At 43.1% G+C, this 17,547-nt stretch overlaps 1 protein-coding gene across 3 annotated transcripts in view; it reads left to right on the top strand.

The window, feature by feature from the left end:
• Positions 1–9,665: 9,665 nt before the first annotated feature.
• The window catches only part of WASL (WASP like actin nucleation promoting factor), a 58,166-nt gene continuing 50,284 nt past the window's right edge, over positions 9,666–17,547 (top strand). For all 3 annotated transcript variants that reach the window (XM_055710792.1, XM_055710791.1, XM_055710790.1), the window contains exon 1: positions 9,666–10,127. In XM_055710792.1, coding sequence (XP_055566767.1) covers positions 10,008–10,127 — 120 coding nt within the window. In that variant the 5' untranslated portion in view covers positions 9,666–10,007. The remainder of the gene's footprint in view (positions 10,128–17,547) is intronic.

Below are 17,547 nucleotides of genomic sequence, written 5' to 3'. Positions count from 1 at the left end.
TTTTCTGAATTTTGTATATTTAAGATACATGCCAGAAAGTATTGTGATAATTATTTGCATCTTATTGACATACATGTTTGAAATGAAGCTTGCAGGAACAATATCCAGCTCTAATGGGATAGTGAAAGAAAACTCAACAATTTTTTATTTATGTGGCTGTTGCTTTATTCCCATAGGCAAACACCATTTAGATAGCTGCTGCTGGCTGATGGGTCCTGTACCATTAGATATCCCATCCTCCTGATGGGATGCTAGAGGCGTTCTAGCCTGGCAGTTCCCAGCCCTACTGCTTTTCATAGCTACAAAAATTCTCTACAAGCTGTTCTCCAAGATACTGCCCACGCACACAGTGAAAGAAAACTATCCTTCAGCATTTATAGAAGCGTATTGTTTGACAGGACTACATTTACATTTCTACAAAGGTTGTCAATCCAGTGCTTATGGCTCAGAATGGAAAATTTCTCCCAGAGAGACTTTATTTAACAACTGACTTCTAGATGCAGAGAGTGAGCAGCACACTGTAGGGAGAGGTTATAAACTTTGTTTTAAACCAACTAGCAATCAGTTCTAGCTTCAGCAGTTTTATTACTTTTTATTAAATGCAGTAGAGATTGTCTGTTATTGGAAAGTGCTAAACAGAATGAAAAAGCTTTTCGACAAGACCTGTTACACATATTTTATCATGTATCTTCTATTCAGAGCAATTTCACCACTGCAGACTAAACAGAGACTTATGTTAAGATTTGACAGATTTGTTTAGGAGTTTCTGTTCTCTAACAGACTCCAAATAATTTATTAGTTTTGCACAACTTAAGACAGAAGATTCTGAATTCCTTCCATAGCAGTGACTTTGTATTATTACTTTTTAGATGGTAAGATACCTAAAAGACAAATATGAACAGAAAAACCAAAGGTATTTTCTGAATTAGAGTCCTGTCCTTTGGTGTTAAAAGTAACACTTTATAGAATCACTTTAATAAATGTCTTGAGATCCAGCTTAAAAGCAGCTAAATTTTTTGCCCCTACTTAATCCTGCTGGAGACACATTACAGACTATCCTCACAATTAGGAATCTGTAAATTTATGTCTAATTGTATCCATTATTAACTACTTAACATTTTTCTTGAAGCAACGTTGCCCTTCCCTTTAAAAAAAGGTATTTTTCTCTGATGTGTTCCTCATGAAGTCCCTTATCACTTGATAAATAAGGATGCAGTCATTGTGGATTGTTCAGAAATTACATGTATCCATAGAAATTATAGCCATTCAACAGAAATTCTATCTGTTCAATGATTAAGTAAGTACACTACATTTAAACAGTTTTATCTTTTCTCAGGTCTTCTGTCATTTTGTTTTGCCATGATACCTCGTCTCCTCTTTCCTACTTTCCCAGACATGCTATTTTTCCTCTGAACCTGTTCCAATCTAAATTCATCTTCTAGAAAGTGGGCAGAGAGGATCATACACATTATTTCTGGTAAGGTGCATTACGGCCTTGTACAACCGCACAAATAGCTCCCTGGCGTGAGCAGGAGTCTCTCCCTCGACCCTCCCGGGACATGCATTCACCTTTCCCAGGCCACATGGCCAGGGCAGCTCCCAGCCAGTCTCAGGCCTCCCCCTCGGTCATTCCCAACCAGCACACTTCAGTACAGTGCCTTTTGCTACTGAATTTCATCTCATTCCTATGGCTCATCCTCAAAGCTACTGCACTCAGGCCTAATATTCTGATCCTCCTCGTATTCAAAGACAGTAAAAAATGGATAAAGACAGCTCATATTGTAAAATCAAGCAGGCTGCAGGTTATGGATTGCATCATATTTGGAATAAACCACACATGGTTATAAAGACTTTGGCAAACATTCTGTATATTCAAGAACAGTATTAAAAATTGAGTGGGTTATTTCATCAAAAACTTTTTTTCAGTGTAAATATGAATTGATTTTTGTCTTCTCCTTTGAAAGTTTAGAGTTCATGCATTTATTCCAGTCCATCGGCTTTATACGATTCCTTAGGCAACCAGCTAACACCAGATTATTTCAGTGTCTCCACATGACACAGGCCTTTCAGCCTTGACCTTGCACATAGAGATGGCCAGAGAAAGAAGAGGTATAGGTACAGTGCAGTAGTTCAACAACCTGTTTTGGAGACTGGGACTATGATTCAGTTATACTTGGTTAGAGATTTTGGCTTACAGAGCCCCATAAAACTTTCAAGACTGCCCGTATTCCCACAGAGTTACACTACAGTTATAAACATGAGCAACCTAGAAAAGAAAGTGAATTTATTTCTTATGATACACTCTGGCAATCTAGATGACATTCACAAGCAGGAGAGCACAATAACTAAAGGCTGTCTTTTCTGCCACTAAGAACATTTCTCATGTTTTCTGGTTCTGAATTGTTCACTGCAGCTAGTAGAAATCAAAACACCTATCCAAAATAATTGTCATAACGTATCATTATGGGAATAATCCTATATTGCCTATATATACTGAAATATCATACCTCAAGCCTACTGCAATGTGTAGGTAGCATAAAAATAGTATAAAAATAATACCAAGCCTCATTCCATCTCATTTGAACAAATTACTTTCTATCACAGTTAAAAATGGCTTAGCTTTTTATGAAGTTTAGTGAAAAATTAACACACATAGACCCCCACCCCCTCAAGCAAACACTCTGCAGGCTATGCTTATGGAAAATCATTCTCACGGTAATCAGCTGTACATGCTGACAAACTTGTTCTTTTCTGGTTGCCTAGCTGTCTACCAACCTCCTCTGGCTCCCTGCCATGACCTCTGTGAAAGGGCTGCTATAACAGTAGCAAGTATTTTCCCAGAAAGCCTTATTAACTGTTCTGTAGGTTTCTAGATTTTAAACAGCAACTCGTTGTACTGTAATTATTGTAAGAATGTTTTAAACGAAGATGTTTGGTTTCATCTCTTAAGCAGAGATGACAAAATTCAAGGCCAAGAAACCTAACTGGACAAAGCAGGTCAGCATTGCATGTTATGCCATTGTAGCAAACCCTGTAAAACCAAGTCAAGAGTTCAAATAAATCGGTTCTGGCCTTCTTAAAATCCACAGAAATATCCTATCAGCTGAAAAGTGGTAGATCTGAAGATTATATATATATATATATATATATATATATATATATAAAAACATGTGATGGTAGGCTTCCATGACATCTACAAAAAAAAGTTATACATCTTCTAAAATTTATCTGTGATAGAGAAGTATAGAAAGAAAATTGATTAAAGGAACTTAATTTCTCTACTTCAAGTTACAGCACACAGAATCAGTATTTATTCAAAGATGGTTTGTTTTATGAGGCAGGCTGCCGTGGATGTTCTCCAAGTTTAATGTCGCCTCCCTCCGGATCAGCTGCTGGGTTCTCGTATGTGTTTACAAGGTATCTGGGCACCAAATCGGTATGGGGCTTTAGGCACTGCTGTGCTACGCATACAACAATACTTTTGTTAGAAAAAGAAACAAGAAAAAAATTAGATTAGTTCTCATAGGACAACTTCTTCTCTTTCAAGTTTAGTTGATGAACATGAGCAAAGCAGATAGCCACAGAAAGCACTGATGTCATTTGTATGTGCTATCTTACATACCATGGGAACAGTCCTTAATTGCAAGTAATAATAGGGTAGCCAGGAAAGTGCCAATTAAAATAACTTGGCTGTTTGTGCTAAATTCTAGATATTCCTGAGGTCTTAAGAAAATTTGGTTATCTTTACTTACCAGAATGCAATCAAACCCAAAGATTTACTTTTAGACTTACTTACCTCTGAGATAAAACAACTGGTCAGAGTGCAGATTTTCTTGTTGATGCATAAGCAACAGTCAATGGAATGCACACAGAGTTTTGAAAAACAAAAAAAGAGATGGTTTTCAACACCTTTTCAAGCCAGTCTGCAGCATGTTCAATTTAATTTTGTTTATGGTTGTTAAAGCTCCTACAGCATACATTTGTCAAGCTTCTAGATTTGATAAGCATATTCTCTTTTTCCTGTGAAAACAATATAGTTCACCATACCAGTGGCTATAGTTGATGTGGAGCTGATACAAGTAAACTCCCTGAACACAAAAATCAGGCTGATCAAGACATGCACGTTCTCAGTCTTGCTTTATGAGGTGGAGCCATATGCCTTCAAGAACACTGATGCATAAAGACTGCTCTTTCCCCACCCACCCACCTACCCCTAGGTATTTGCATCAGCTAGCAAAACCACGCAGAAGCAAGACAAAGAAGTACTAAGGCACCAGAGACGGTCTGATGCAACTGAGAAGCCCCAGGTCTGGACCCATCTGCCAGATGAAGGATGACCTTTGATGGGATCTCACTCTGGCCTCCTGGAAGGCAGCAGCAGTAGAACAGGACTGGTGGGACACGGCCAGCCCTGACACACCACAGGGCTGCAGCAGTAAGGATCTGGTAGTGTGAGCGCCAGCACAACCCCAACAAGAACCAAGGTGTGGTTTATGCCTGTTCCCTAGGATTGTAAAATGCCAGATACAGAAGTAAAAGGAAAAAAACCAAACCAACAATGCCCAAAAAACCCCAAACCCAACCCAAACAAACAAAAAAACCCTGTACATGAATGTTACCAAGTTTTCCATCAGGATCCAAACTGCAATTGTTGCCGAGTTGCACTATGTATTTGCAAGCTGTTCATTGAGTTATTGGGAGTAAACTATTGACCTCAAGCCAGCTCTTAGCGGGCAAGTATGCACATCATACTTAGTGCTTACAGTAAAAAGGGTGGATTTTGAAAGCATCTGCCTGTGCTCCCCTCCGCTCAGTAAGGACAAGGCTTCCTGGTCAGAACCATGCTGATCAGGGTGCAAGGTCAGTCACGCTCCAAACAAGAACTGACGTTTCAAAGCCAGAGCAAGAATTCTGTTGTTAAGGAAATGTGCTCTAACAACGGATTTGTGGATTGCAGTAAGGAAAGAACATGTTTTTCTTTTTTCTTTTTTTAACTGGTGAAGGTCTTGAGCTTTACGGTGGCTGATTAACTGCTGAAGGGAGATTTCATTGCATTGAATTTAAAAACTGTCAGGAAACAAAGTAAGGAATAAATATTCCTTTTAATACCCATGGAAAAATCAAAAAAACCTTATTTACTCCACTCATAGTTATTGCTGGGTGTAAAACTCAGAAGTCGCACCTCTGCTGAGGTATAAACCAAGACAATAAAAAGAGTGTTTCATCAAATGCTGCGCTATACAATTTTGAAGACAAGCTTTGATGCATGGCTAGATGCTAGCTGGGCTGGGGAAAGAAAAATGTTTTCCTCTTATTTGCAGAGCAGCTACAGTACAGTTCCACAGTTACTGCAGGTAATGATGAACAAGTAAGTATTAAGAGGAGAGAGAGGATGCGCCAAGTTCCAGTATGTTGTTTGGTCCATCTACTCCACAGTCCTGAAAAGGAGAGTGATACAGGCCAATGCTTCAGGCCACAAAGGAATTGTAGAGGAGCTCTTGACAAGAGCAAGATCTCTCCATAACTGATTTTAAAGTTAAAATAAAATTGCTTGTATCTTACCCTCACATATTGAAAGTATGATTCATCCAAAGAAAAATCAGTTTTACCCTTTGCTGAGCAAAATGGAAGGGCACAAATTACTTTCCTTCAAGTAAACAGTCTGAGGTCAAAAATGAGGCCTAGAAAAGACATGGCAAAACAGCAAGACATGCTTAACAGCCACTACAAGGAGAGAAGAAGTTCTAGCTGGCACCCAAGGAGCATTTGTGCAAGAAATGAAAGAACTTATTGTCCCCACGGCATTGGTTCTCAGGCTCTAGCCTGCCCACCCTCGTGGCAAGGATGCTCTGCCGCATGGCCAGCCACAAAAGGAGAGGATTCTTCCTACTGACACTCCACTTCCACATCCATACAGAATCAGCAGAGGCTTTCCTGACTAATTAAAATAAAACATAATCGTCAATGTTTGCAACTTCTGTTGCTAATTCATGTCCTTCTGTAATTGAAAGAATATAAATTCAATATAGAAAAAAAACCAACCCACCACAGCCTTCAGATCCTCTTTTTTTCCAGACTGTTACCTGCCTGAAACAGATAATGCAAAATCTCTGTGAGAAAGGAAATGCAGTGACTGAACCTGAAATGAGCTGCAACTTAACAGATGATTCAGTTACCTCCAGACCGGGCTGGGATTCCTAAATGTTTAAAGGTTCAGTACACAGAGAGTAAAAGTGAGTGAACCTTTTACCAGTAAAATAACAAATACATTATTTGCATCAATTCAGTAACGATGCAAACCCAGTCCTCTTCAATGAGGTCTCTGTTCAGAAAAACAACGAGGTTTACTTAAAAAAAAAAAAGAACTTGTGCCTTCACAGCTCAAACCCCATGCCCAACCACAAAGACAGTTCCTCTTTCTGGTTACCACAAGTGGTTTTGCAGTAAGTGGACTGGTGTTTTCTACAGGCCCAACCAAAAACGGTGGGCAACGAGCCTTTCCCCCTTTTTGTTCATTCTTGGCCTTCCCCGTTGACATACCCCTCCCATGCGGCGACAGTAATCATGCACTTTCACTCCTTATCTCCCCCAGCCATGCTTATGTGGTCGCTGCAGCGAGGTTTGCACTTGTCCCAGGCTGCTCCACTTGTCACTAAGAATAACATGAGATGGAAGAGAGAGAGTACGGAATTTTTTTCTATGGAGAGCTGTGTTCCCCTTAAAGCCTGCCTGTTCTTTGGTGGAATCAACTGTCTCTTCACCTTACGGAAAATAAGAAAACCAAACTGTGACCTAAATTCAGCATTGGGACAAAAATCAAGATTTAAGAAATGTTGTGACAGTAGAAAAAAAAAAAAAATCCTTGCAGAACTAACTTCTTGCATTTAGATATTTCAGACTTTGATAAAACCTTTAAAATATAATTTGTAGCACTAGAAAAAATCACTTTTAAGTTTAAAGTTTTCTTCATCTTTTTACTCCATTTTTAATTACTGAATGCTATTTCTGAAATTGTAAGATTATTTAAATTCTGAAACTCAAAAGTATGAAAGTACAAAAAACTACGTCACAGGTCCACATTTAAAGACAAAATTCAGGCATACATTTTTCCTGTCAAAGATAAGTCTGACAAGGATAATAAAACCTGTTTATTAAATAAGTATTTATAATATAAACCTTTAAAATCATTACACTTGCTTATATTGATACACATTATGTCACTTCCAATGTATTTCATTACTTTGGCGCTATGAGCTGATATCCTGAAATGGAAAAATACCAACGAGGAGGAGCTTCCCCTAAAGCTTACAGACACCAGCAGTGGGCTAAGACAGCTTGAACGCCAAGGACTACAGTCAGAAATCCAGAGGAAAGCCTCAGATAAACAATGACAGCAATTTCACGAAAAGGTCAGAAAGAACACTTCAATTTCTTCAAAGTGTAGACAGGTAATTCTAGCTGGTAGCTTTCCTTAAGAGAACTTTGCTTGAAATTGAATGTTTTATGCAGGAATGCAGGTCTTTGCTGATATTACTGCAAACATAAATGTCAAAGGCAAAAACCCTATTTTTCAGTGTGTTCCTCAGACTTATCACAATGCTGATATCTCCATTTCCCCTCAGGACTCGCTGCTTTGGCGTCATACAAAAACAAAACCAGCTTTTGCATAATTAATGAAACACAGGCTCTGAAAAAAGTTGCTTTTTATTCCCTTTCCTGCCTACCCCTATTAAAGAAAGCAAAAAAATTCCTAATAGACCCTGAAGGTTAAAGGGCCCTTATGAATAGCTACCAGCCAGCTCATGTGAGAACAGTAAGAAGCAAAACTTACCACCTGTAGCACCCAGAACTCTCTTTGAATGGCAACATCTACACAGCGAATTACAAACCATGAAAGTTAACAGCAACGAGAAAAAAAAATATCAAGGAATGTAAGTGTTCAGCAAGGTGAGGAGAGTACCAGCATGTACTGTATTCTTAGCTATTTACATTGTGACCACCAACAGGGGTATGTAAATTTCCTTGAAATGCCTTTGGCTATAAAATAATTGCTTTATGAAATAAATTAAAAAACAAAATACCAAGGGTGTTGTAAAATCCTTCCATGTGTTTTATCTTTTTACATGCATTTTCAATGAGCAACATACTACCAATACTCTTTAGCTAAAGTATTTCCCCTTCCACTAAAATATATACATACTTACACAAGAAAGGAATGAAAATCAAAGAATCTAGGATTGCTGAAAAGTACTCTGGAAGCATTGGTTCATACCTTTACAGCAAAGGCCCAAGACACTTCTGTGAGATCTGCAGATTGAGGAGTCCTATATATGCATGTATTTTAAATTCAGTTTATGCTGTAAACTCGGGATTCTCAACCATATTGTCCCTTCCTAACACTTTTGGACAACTACAGGCTCTTAAGTACAGTGAAAACGGCCTATAAGCAGAGCAGAAGGGCTTGCCATCTGTTCCTGCCTGATCTTTTGGAAGACACGAAGCCAGTACAGCTTCGTACAAAGACTTGTGTTCACAGGTTTTCCTCCTGTGCTTCTTCAGTTCTTTCCTACAATACAAAGTAAATCACCATGGGGGGACTGCTTTAGCATCTTCCAGATGGACAATGAATTTATCAGAAGATGCGATGCTAACACATTCTTCACCTCAAAACGCCGAGAAAACTAGCAAGGTGCTCACTTGACATCTGATTTTCACCTTTGCACGCAGGAAGCATGAACATTTATTTTGTGCAACGGAAAGCCAGGCTGGGCATAAGGCTGCTGCGCTCTGCATCTTCAGGCTTCGGAAGGTCTTCAACTCCACCCCCGCTAGCGGCTGTCACGCGGGGCGAAGCAGGGGGAAGCGAGATCTGGCCGACAACGGCTGTTGACGGTACCCACTTCTCCTCAGGGGCTGGCCGCGGGGAGCCCGAAGCGCCCCCCGCTATCTGCAGGTGTCACCCCGCCCGGGGCAGCCCGCGGCGTGCAGCGCCATGGCGGACAGCCCCGCGCCCGCCCCCCGCACCGCGCCGGGCGTGACGCAGCCGGGCGGCGACCCCCCGCAGCGTCCCGCCTGCCCTTACAAAAGGCGAACACGCGTTTGCGTTACAAATCACGCCAGGTTTCACTGGAAGCCAAAGGGCTTCCGACACGCCGCGGCTGCCCCGGCCCCGCGGGAGGCCCGGCCCGGCCGCCCTGCGCGCTCGCTCGATGACGGGCTTCGGCTCAGGCCGCGGGGCGTTTAACGGGTGTCGCGACCTCCCGCGCGGCCGGTGACCCCCCGCACTGCCCCGGCCCCCCCTCGCCGCGGCCCTACCACCCCTCTGCCCCGCGGCACCACTGGCCGCATCCTCCTCACGCCCGGCCCCAGCGGCTCCCACGGCCTCCGGGGCAGCGCCGCGCCAGTCCCCGCCGTGCGGCCGCGTGCCGCCGGGCCCCATCCGGGGAAGGCGGGGGCGGCGGCGACCGCGCTTTCCTCTTCTTCCTCCTCCTCCTGCCCTGCTCCTCGCTTCCGCCCAGCAACGGCCAGGTCGGCCTGGCAGGTATTGCGGGGGAGGCGCCGGCGCTCACCAACGGACCGCCCAGGCGCGGCGGGGCCGGAGCGGAAGGCGGCGCCCCCCCCCCCCCGCACGGCGCATGGTCGCGGCGGCCGCGCGCTCGCCGGCCTCCCCTCTGGTTGCCGCGCGCTGTGGTCTCGCCCGCCCCCGCTGCCATGTTGGATCGTGCGGCCGCCGAAGCCGGGCCGGAGTTGGAAGTTTAGCGCCTCTCGGAGGGGCGGGCGCGATCGGCCGCCGGCGCGGAGCGGCACCGGCGCGGCTGCTCCCGTCCCCGGGCCGCCGGCAGCTGGCCGAGGTCCCGCCGTCCCTCACCGCTTCCCTCCTTCCCCGGCCCCGAGAGGGAGGCTCCGCGATGCGGCTGCTGTGAGGCCGCGGCGGCAGCGGAGGAGGAGGGGGCCGCGGGCGCCAACGGTCGCAGGGCAGCGAGGGCAGCGCCGGGCCGGCCCCGGCCATGAGCGGCAACCCGCAGCAGCAGCCCCCGCAGCCGCGGCGGGTCACCAATGTGGGCTCCCTGCTGCTCACCCCGCAGGAGAACGAGAGCCTCTTCAGCTTCCTCGGCAAGAAATGCGTGGTGAGTCCCGGCCCGCGGCGGCGGGGAGGGCAGGGGGCGGCTCGCGGCGCTCCCGGGCCGGAGACCCCCGGGCCCGTCCCCACCCCGGGCGCGGAGGGCCGGGGCAGGCGGGGGGCGTGTGAGGACAGGCCGGCCGGGGCGCCGGGAAGTTGAGGGCTGCGGAAGTTTCAGCCGGCCCGGCCCGCTCCGCTGCCCCGTCCCGACGCCCGGGAGGGGGGCGGCGTCCGCAGGCCTCGCTCCCTGCCCGCCTCGGCCGCAGCGCTCGGGGCGGTGGGAGCGGAGCGGAGGTGCCGGGGCAATGAATGGCGGCGGCCGCGGCCCGCAGCGGTGGTGGCGGGGTCCCTGGGCCGGCGCGGCCCGACCCGGCGGGGCTGCCAGCCCCGAGCGCTGGGCCCGGCCTCGCCCCTCCGCCGCGCCGGCTGCGGCTGGAGCCGCGCTGGCCGTGCCGGCTCCGAGACCGCCTCGGGCTCCGGTGCGGGCTCCGTCCTTCCGCGCTCCCCTGTCCGTCGGCACCGAGCTCCCGGGGGGCGGCTGGTGGGGCTCAGCCCTGCCGTGCAACTGGGGGGCTCTGCAGGGGGAACTGCCCAGCAAGGGAGCAGCCGCGGAGCTCGGTGGCAAAAGTTCTGGTTGCTCGACGAGGCTGGGATAAGGCTCAGGTGCACCTGCGGCACAACAAAGCGATATTGACGGAAGTTGTAGGAAGGCTTCTATCAGTGTTAGGCCTGCCTTGGATTTAGTCTGTACTTTTTCTTGCCTAAACAACAGCTTAATGTACTCAAATGCAACCTAAATATTGCATCTTTTCCTGTTTATATGTGCCTGTGTGTATAAATGTATATAAAAGGGAAACGTAGTGGTTAAACCAAAAAGCCTCATAGTACATATGTTACCAAGTATAACAGCAAGTTCTTAATTTTCAGAATACCTTCTGTTATGTTAATATAAAACTGTACTAAAACTGTGCTTGTCTGTATTAAGAACTACTTGAAGGCTTCAAAAGTTAACCACTTCCTTTAGAAAAGAAACAGCTTTTAGAAAAATAGGATTTTTTTGATGAAAATAAGAGACGAAAAGTGCATATTTTCTTTTTTTAAAATTACTGTTTGGAAGCCATTGAAAATCATGTTACCAGGCTGTCTTCTGATGTTTTGCATCCAGTGCCTAGCATACTAGTGTTAGGCACTGTCCATCTTGCTGTAACACTGTGAAGAGTATTTAATGAACTTTAATTTGTGGTTTAAAGCAGGATATCCATGCAGTCATAATAGTTCCACATACCTCTTTGGACTTTGAAATGGTATTGTTGATCAAACTGACTGTTGCAAGGAAAGCGTAAGGCGCAGTAACTTAACAGGAAGTAGGTGATACTTACATTGAGGTAGGTTAAGAAAGATGCTGTCGGAGTAACCAAGTTGAATGATTCAGAAGGTGTGACCATAAAGGATGTTTTCTGAAAAGTAATAGATGTGTGTAAAATGGCTTCAATTAATTGAACTATTTTCAGGCACACATTTCACATGTTTAGCTCCTTTGGAAAAAAAAAAACCCAAACCCAAAACACTTCTCTAAATTTAAAAAATAGTGTATGAATTTGTGTAAGTTGATTTCCAGTTTGTTTTTCTACAATGTGGGTTTTCTTGTCAAGTGAACACACTTTTTGGTTTTGTTACGCTCAGCTGTAACACTCACCTACTCAAGTTCTCAACTTTTCTGCATAAATAGCATGTTTAAAGCAGACTTTGGAGGTAAATGTCTATGTAGTGTCTGGGTGTCGTGCGATTTGTGGCAGTCTGACAGCTTCATAGATGTAACTTGCTTTGTATTTTTCTTGAAACTACGCAGCCTTGTGGTTTACACTGAATCTTGGATGACTTTCCAATTGTAGCCTATTCTCTTCCCCTTTTCCCTCAGCCCTATATGCTCTCTAGCTTAAGCACAGTCTCATCTTACTGTAGTTGAGGGTCTCTCCTCAATTGTGAGGACTTGAGCATTGAAGCTCTGGAGATATTTTTTGGCTTACTGTGCCATGAGCCAAAAATGGTGACAATTCAGAAAGTAATGATTGAACATCTCTGTCCCTTGGTGGGGCAATGTCTATCAGAAGTGGAGTGGGTATCTGGAGATGGAAACCACTTCGGCTGTCTAACTTGAATCCACGATGCCTGTCAGAGCCCAGCAGTACTCTTGATACTGCTGACCTTCTAGCCTGACTCAGTGTTGGCATGCTATGCTGATAAATGCCTTTTTGCTGTAATGTACGTGATATTTGATCTCTTAACATCCGTGTCTGAATTATTCATTAGTGAAACTTCAGACTGTAAATGCTACTTTTTAAGAAAGGAAAATCTTGTGAGTTTCATAGGATGCTAGAAGTTTGCTTTCCCATCAGCTGAATTGTCTGTGCTACTTGGCTGCTGCAGGTGGTGTTTCTGTCAGTGTGGGGCATGGATCTGCTACTGGATGTGATTTGCATCTGCCATGTCGACATAATTTAAGGTTATATTTTACTTGACCTTGTGTTTAGATCACTAGTGAAATGAATACCAGAGGAGCAGTTAAGACATTAAACTATGATCCTAGATACTCTTTTGTAGTAATAAATCATAGTGCTCTTATGGAGGGCATAATGCTGGTATCAGTCCTGAGGGGCTTGGTTAAGCAAGCACGTGGTGCTCTGGACCTGATTTATTTCGACAGTCTTTCCTTTGACTCTGTTTTTGACTGATAACAAGGCAGCTACTTTGAAATAACATTGAGGTTTCAACTGCTCAATTTTCATTCTGCTGAAAAGCAAATGAATTAATAAAGTAGCTTAATTTTGATTGATACTCATAACCTATGAACTCTGATACTGACATAATTTCAGTGGCATCTTAAGTAACGATGACTGGTAAACACAAAAATGACCTGGGCGTGGGGGAAGTGGTGAAGAGCCATTGCTGTGCACGTGTTGCTGAGACTGATACCATTTTCTGGACTATGCTGATACTTTGGGAATCTCACTGACTAGTAGGCAAATGTACATACAGAAGTTTACTGCCTTTGGGGGTTTTATTTCTTCCTTTTATTTTTTCCCCTAACTTGCTGAGCTGTAAAATACTTATCTGAATCTACAAGCAGTTAAAATACCTTTGGCTGTGACAGATCAGGCTTTCAAAACCAAGCTAATGGCTAACAGTTAAGGCTGCAACTATAGTTAATTTGGTTGAAATATAAATCCAAATGTAGAACCACTTGCAGTAGGCATCCAGCATAAGGTAGCATAAGGTGTAAAATTTACTGTCTGTAGAAATTTTTCAATAACTAGTTTTTATCATAATGTAGAAATAAAAGCTTATGTAAACTTATGATGAAATGAGCTATGAGATTATTTTTGTGCGTATTAATGAAATATATTTCTGGTTATGCCAAACTTGGATGGTTTTGCTTAAGTCTGCTTCATTATAAACCAGTCACTTTAATTATGTCCAAAGTTATAAAAATGAGTTTTGTAAGTGAAAGCAAATGCCAGGTGTCTCATTAATAATTTTTAACAAAGAAGATACTTTAATAATTTGCATTGTTAATATTGGTCAGTAATGGTACTGATGGAAAAACTAGCTTATTCTGTAGAAATAATTTTGTGTGAGGGGCCTTAGGAAAGAAAACATGAGAAGTATGTGCTTGATAACATTAGAAGCAGGCAGTGGAGTATGGATATTTTACACTGCTTAGAAGTAGGACTCAACACTTGGATAAGGTGTAACAAGTATGGCTAGGAACAGGTTGTTATTGTTAAGATCTTGCCGTGGTTGATATGGTAAACAGGAACTAGTAAAGAATGCAGAAAGAGAAGTGACATAGTAATAAAACAAGAAAACTGTTTTGGCTGCTTTTAAAGTGCATGTGACCAGTGTAAGATTGTATGTCAGAGCCAAAAGACAAACTACAGCAATAGTTGAGATGAAACAAAATAAAAATCTGAATGGCAGTTATCGCTCCTAACTTATAAAAAATTAAGGTTTTATCAAGAAAGGACTTCATGCCGTTTTTGTAAACACAAGTAATAAGACTTGAAGATGGACTACAGGTCTGAGTAATGGGCAACTTCATGTGGCTGAGAAGTGTTGGGACTCTTCAGTTTGAATTTATGCTGCAGGCTCTATATCCCAAAAAGGTTGAGATTGTAGTTTGGAAAGGAGTTCCCACTTGAACAGATACAAAGAATTGAATCATCAGTTCAGTGGTCATCTCATCTTTGCATGTGTTTTTAAATGAGATGCAGGAGGAGAAGAGAAAGTGTATAAAGGATAGGGTCTTGTGGAATATTGAGTTATGCCTGTATTTCTTTTGAGGTCTGTCCTGTTCTATGTGAAAAGACATGCAACATCTTCAAATGTCTCACTAGTTTCCACAGGAGTCACTTCCCTAAACAACTTGTCAGTAATAATCTTCTCTTCTTGAGACAGTTACATTGGTTTTTGACAGTTCCTCTGAACCAAGCCTGTGCCTAAAATGCTGTTTTTCACAGAAACGGATCCGATCAGATTCTTCAGAGCCAGTGGCTTAGCCATCATACTCGGTTAGGGGTCCTCAAACTTTTTAACCAGGGGGCCGGCGCGTGGATGAAGCGGCAGGCAGCCATCTGTGGCTGCTTGGTTTCCCCCCCAACCACCGGCGGGGGGGTCTGTAAATACCGGGGGCCGGATTGAGGACCCTGGGGGGCCGTATCTGGCCCGCGGGCCGTAGTTTGAGGACCCCTGCTCAAAGTGCCTCCGTGTATTTACAGTAGGGTTACTTATCATGAAGTGTTTCTCATGCTTGTTTTCCTCACAGCTTGCTACTAAGCTAAGGTGGTGAGCTGTGCTGTAAACATTCTGTACCCGTGGCTGAGAAATGTTTTGAGATCACATGTGAATGCTCTGTGAGGCATTGCATCTTGTAGCTGTATGTATTTGAGACAAGGCTCAATTCACCAAGTTGTGGGGTTTGGTTCAAGAGTGAGAGACAGAATTTTAGATGTTAAAATACCATTACTGTCAGTAGACATCACTGGTTGTTACCTAAATCTCCTATTCAACTTACTTTAAAAGCTCCCAATTATCAGCTGAGTTTCTGTCTTTGCTTCAGTGACTGTAGTGGTTACATCTCTCCTGACCATGCTTGTAGCTCGTACGTTATACAGGTCAATTTGTGTCTTGACATGCAAGGTGAGTTCTACTACAAATTTCAGTTACTGTGTATCTCCCTCATGAAGTGTTATGTTATTGCTAAACAGAAGGTGTTCTAGTAATACAGGCCTGGAAAAAGTACCTCTAATCTATTAACGCTTCAGTGCTCTTATATTCTCTTCTGAGCTACTTCATAGATTTTTCTTCTTTGCTTTGGAGGTGGTCAAGTGCTGAAAGTCTCTTAGCATCTCCATGGTTAATCGGCTGGTCAAGTATACCACACATGCTCCTGATAACATGCTGTGGAATCTTACAGCATACAGATGCAACAGAATGAAAAAAATTTGTACACCCAAGCTGTTGTGTTGTAACTTACCAGCTCTTCACAGCTAAGAACCAAGAGGAGAAATTTAGAAGAGTGCAAAGTTTTAATGTGGGATTCAGATGAACAGTCATGTTTTGACTACGAGATTTCCACCAGGATGTCCAGATACCACTTGTTAGGAGAATATTTAAGGAAGGGGTAGTTTCTTGTTAGAAGATAAAGACTGAGTTTACTGTTTCATGCAAATATGCAAATGGAAAGACTCTACTTTATTCTTCTTTTAATGAATTGATGTGATTTCTGTGCAATATCTGATTATAAATACTGATTTGAATATGTTATCACTAGAATGTTTCCTCTGTGCATATTTCTTCTGGTGCTCTCAAGGGTTTAGTATAAGCCAGATTTGTAGCAAGTAGAATGTATAAGATCATGCTTATTCCATGAACTTTCAGGGTAAAAAAGTGATAATGGAGAATGTTCTAACTTCAGATCTTGCATCTCTTTCTTTTTTTTTTTTTTTTTTTTTTTTTCCCGGAGTAGTGCTAGTAGTTCTGCCTGAAAAAAAATCCCTGTCTTTTCTGTAGAGCTTCTTACGATCCTTATTACTCTAATGTTAGTGTCTCTGTAGTGCTGAAATTAGGAACCTGTTTACTGCTATCAGTGGTAAGTAGTGGCTGCAGGTGCCAGCAATGGCAGCAGTTGCCACTGGCAGCTCCTAGCTCAGTGCTGGAATAGGTAGAGTGAAGCATTCAAGTGGTTTGTACATGATGAGTGAGTGTCATGTAGGAACTTTGCAGTATTTTATTGACCAACATGACAGAAAGCTTAGGCTTGATTCTTTCATTGACCTTTTATAGGCAGAGCTGTCTGCAGTGGAGATGGGGTTTGGTGAGTTTTTAAGTGCTTAGTTTGTCAGAGAAAGTTTGCAGTTCACGTACAGCAGTGTGGTAAGATTTATGGTGTCCTCTCTTCCAGTGAGTGTGTTTCATAGGCTCGTCTCTTGAGGAATCTTTGTAGTACAGAAATAAAACTTAGCATAGTGCAGGAGACTTATGGTTTTATGACCTAATGCCTAGATAATAAAATATAGGAAGTAACAAAAATGTGTCATGGGCACTAGACAGAGTTGCTTATTGGTAAGTTAGGGTACATTTTCCTCAGAGAAGGTTGGCATTATGTGTTACTTGGGTGCAGAGGGATTTTTTTTTTATTATTATTAGCCAGTTTGTTTTCCTTGTAACAATAAATCATGCAAAGTGGATTTAGTGTTTTAAACAGCCCATTCTACCAGGACATGACTTGGATGCTGTGCAAGATAGTTTTGTTTCTCAGGGTATTTGCTTGGGTACGCTGGCACACTTAACTTCTGTGGCTTCTAGACATGTTGTTTATGCCTGGATAATCATTAAAGTAGGCACAGTAGGTGTGCAGTTACCTTCAGGGACAGTTGCAGTTAAATTTGAAGAGCCTAAAGTTTGCTGTGATCTTCATGACAGGAGCAGTGTACTAGAAGGGCCAAATGGAAGAAGATGAGATGTAATCCAAACAAATCATAGGGATGCTTTCTTAGAAAGCTGCTCGCTTGCTTAATTCTTAAAGATCAGTAGTGTATTTTCTGCTACCCATGAGTTAAAGCTAGCCAGTTTTCCTGACACCTCTTCGTGTTTATGCAGTGAATGACACATTAGGCATTTCAAATTAGAATGCCTGTGTTAAGAATATATGATTCTGGAAGAAGTTCATTAAATGAATTACTCAGTTCCTGTAGACTTAATGTTCTGTGGAGAAGATCATGTTGCAGAGCTCCACGACATATTGGCAGATTGCAGTTCACCTTAGGTGCTTGCTTTCATACTTGCATCTCACTTGGTGAGATTGTTTTCCCTGTACTGTTTGTTTGGCTATCCTTAAAATCATCGCTAAGGCAGCTTTTTTTTCTTTT

This window comes from Falco cherrug, chromosome 5 (assembly GCF_023634085.1).
Source record: "Falco cherrug isolate bFalChe1 chromosome 5, bFalChe1.pri, whole genome shotgun sequence".
Lineage (NCBI taxonomy): Eukaryota > Metazoa > Chordata > Aves > Falconiformes > Falconidae > Falco > Falco cherrug.
This window is presented reverse-complemented; position numbering and strand designations above follow the sequence as displayed.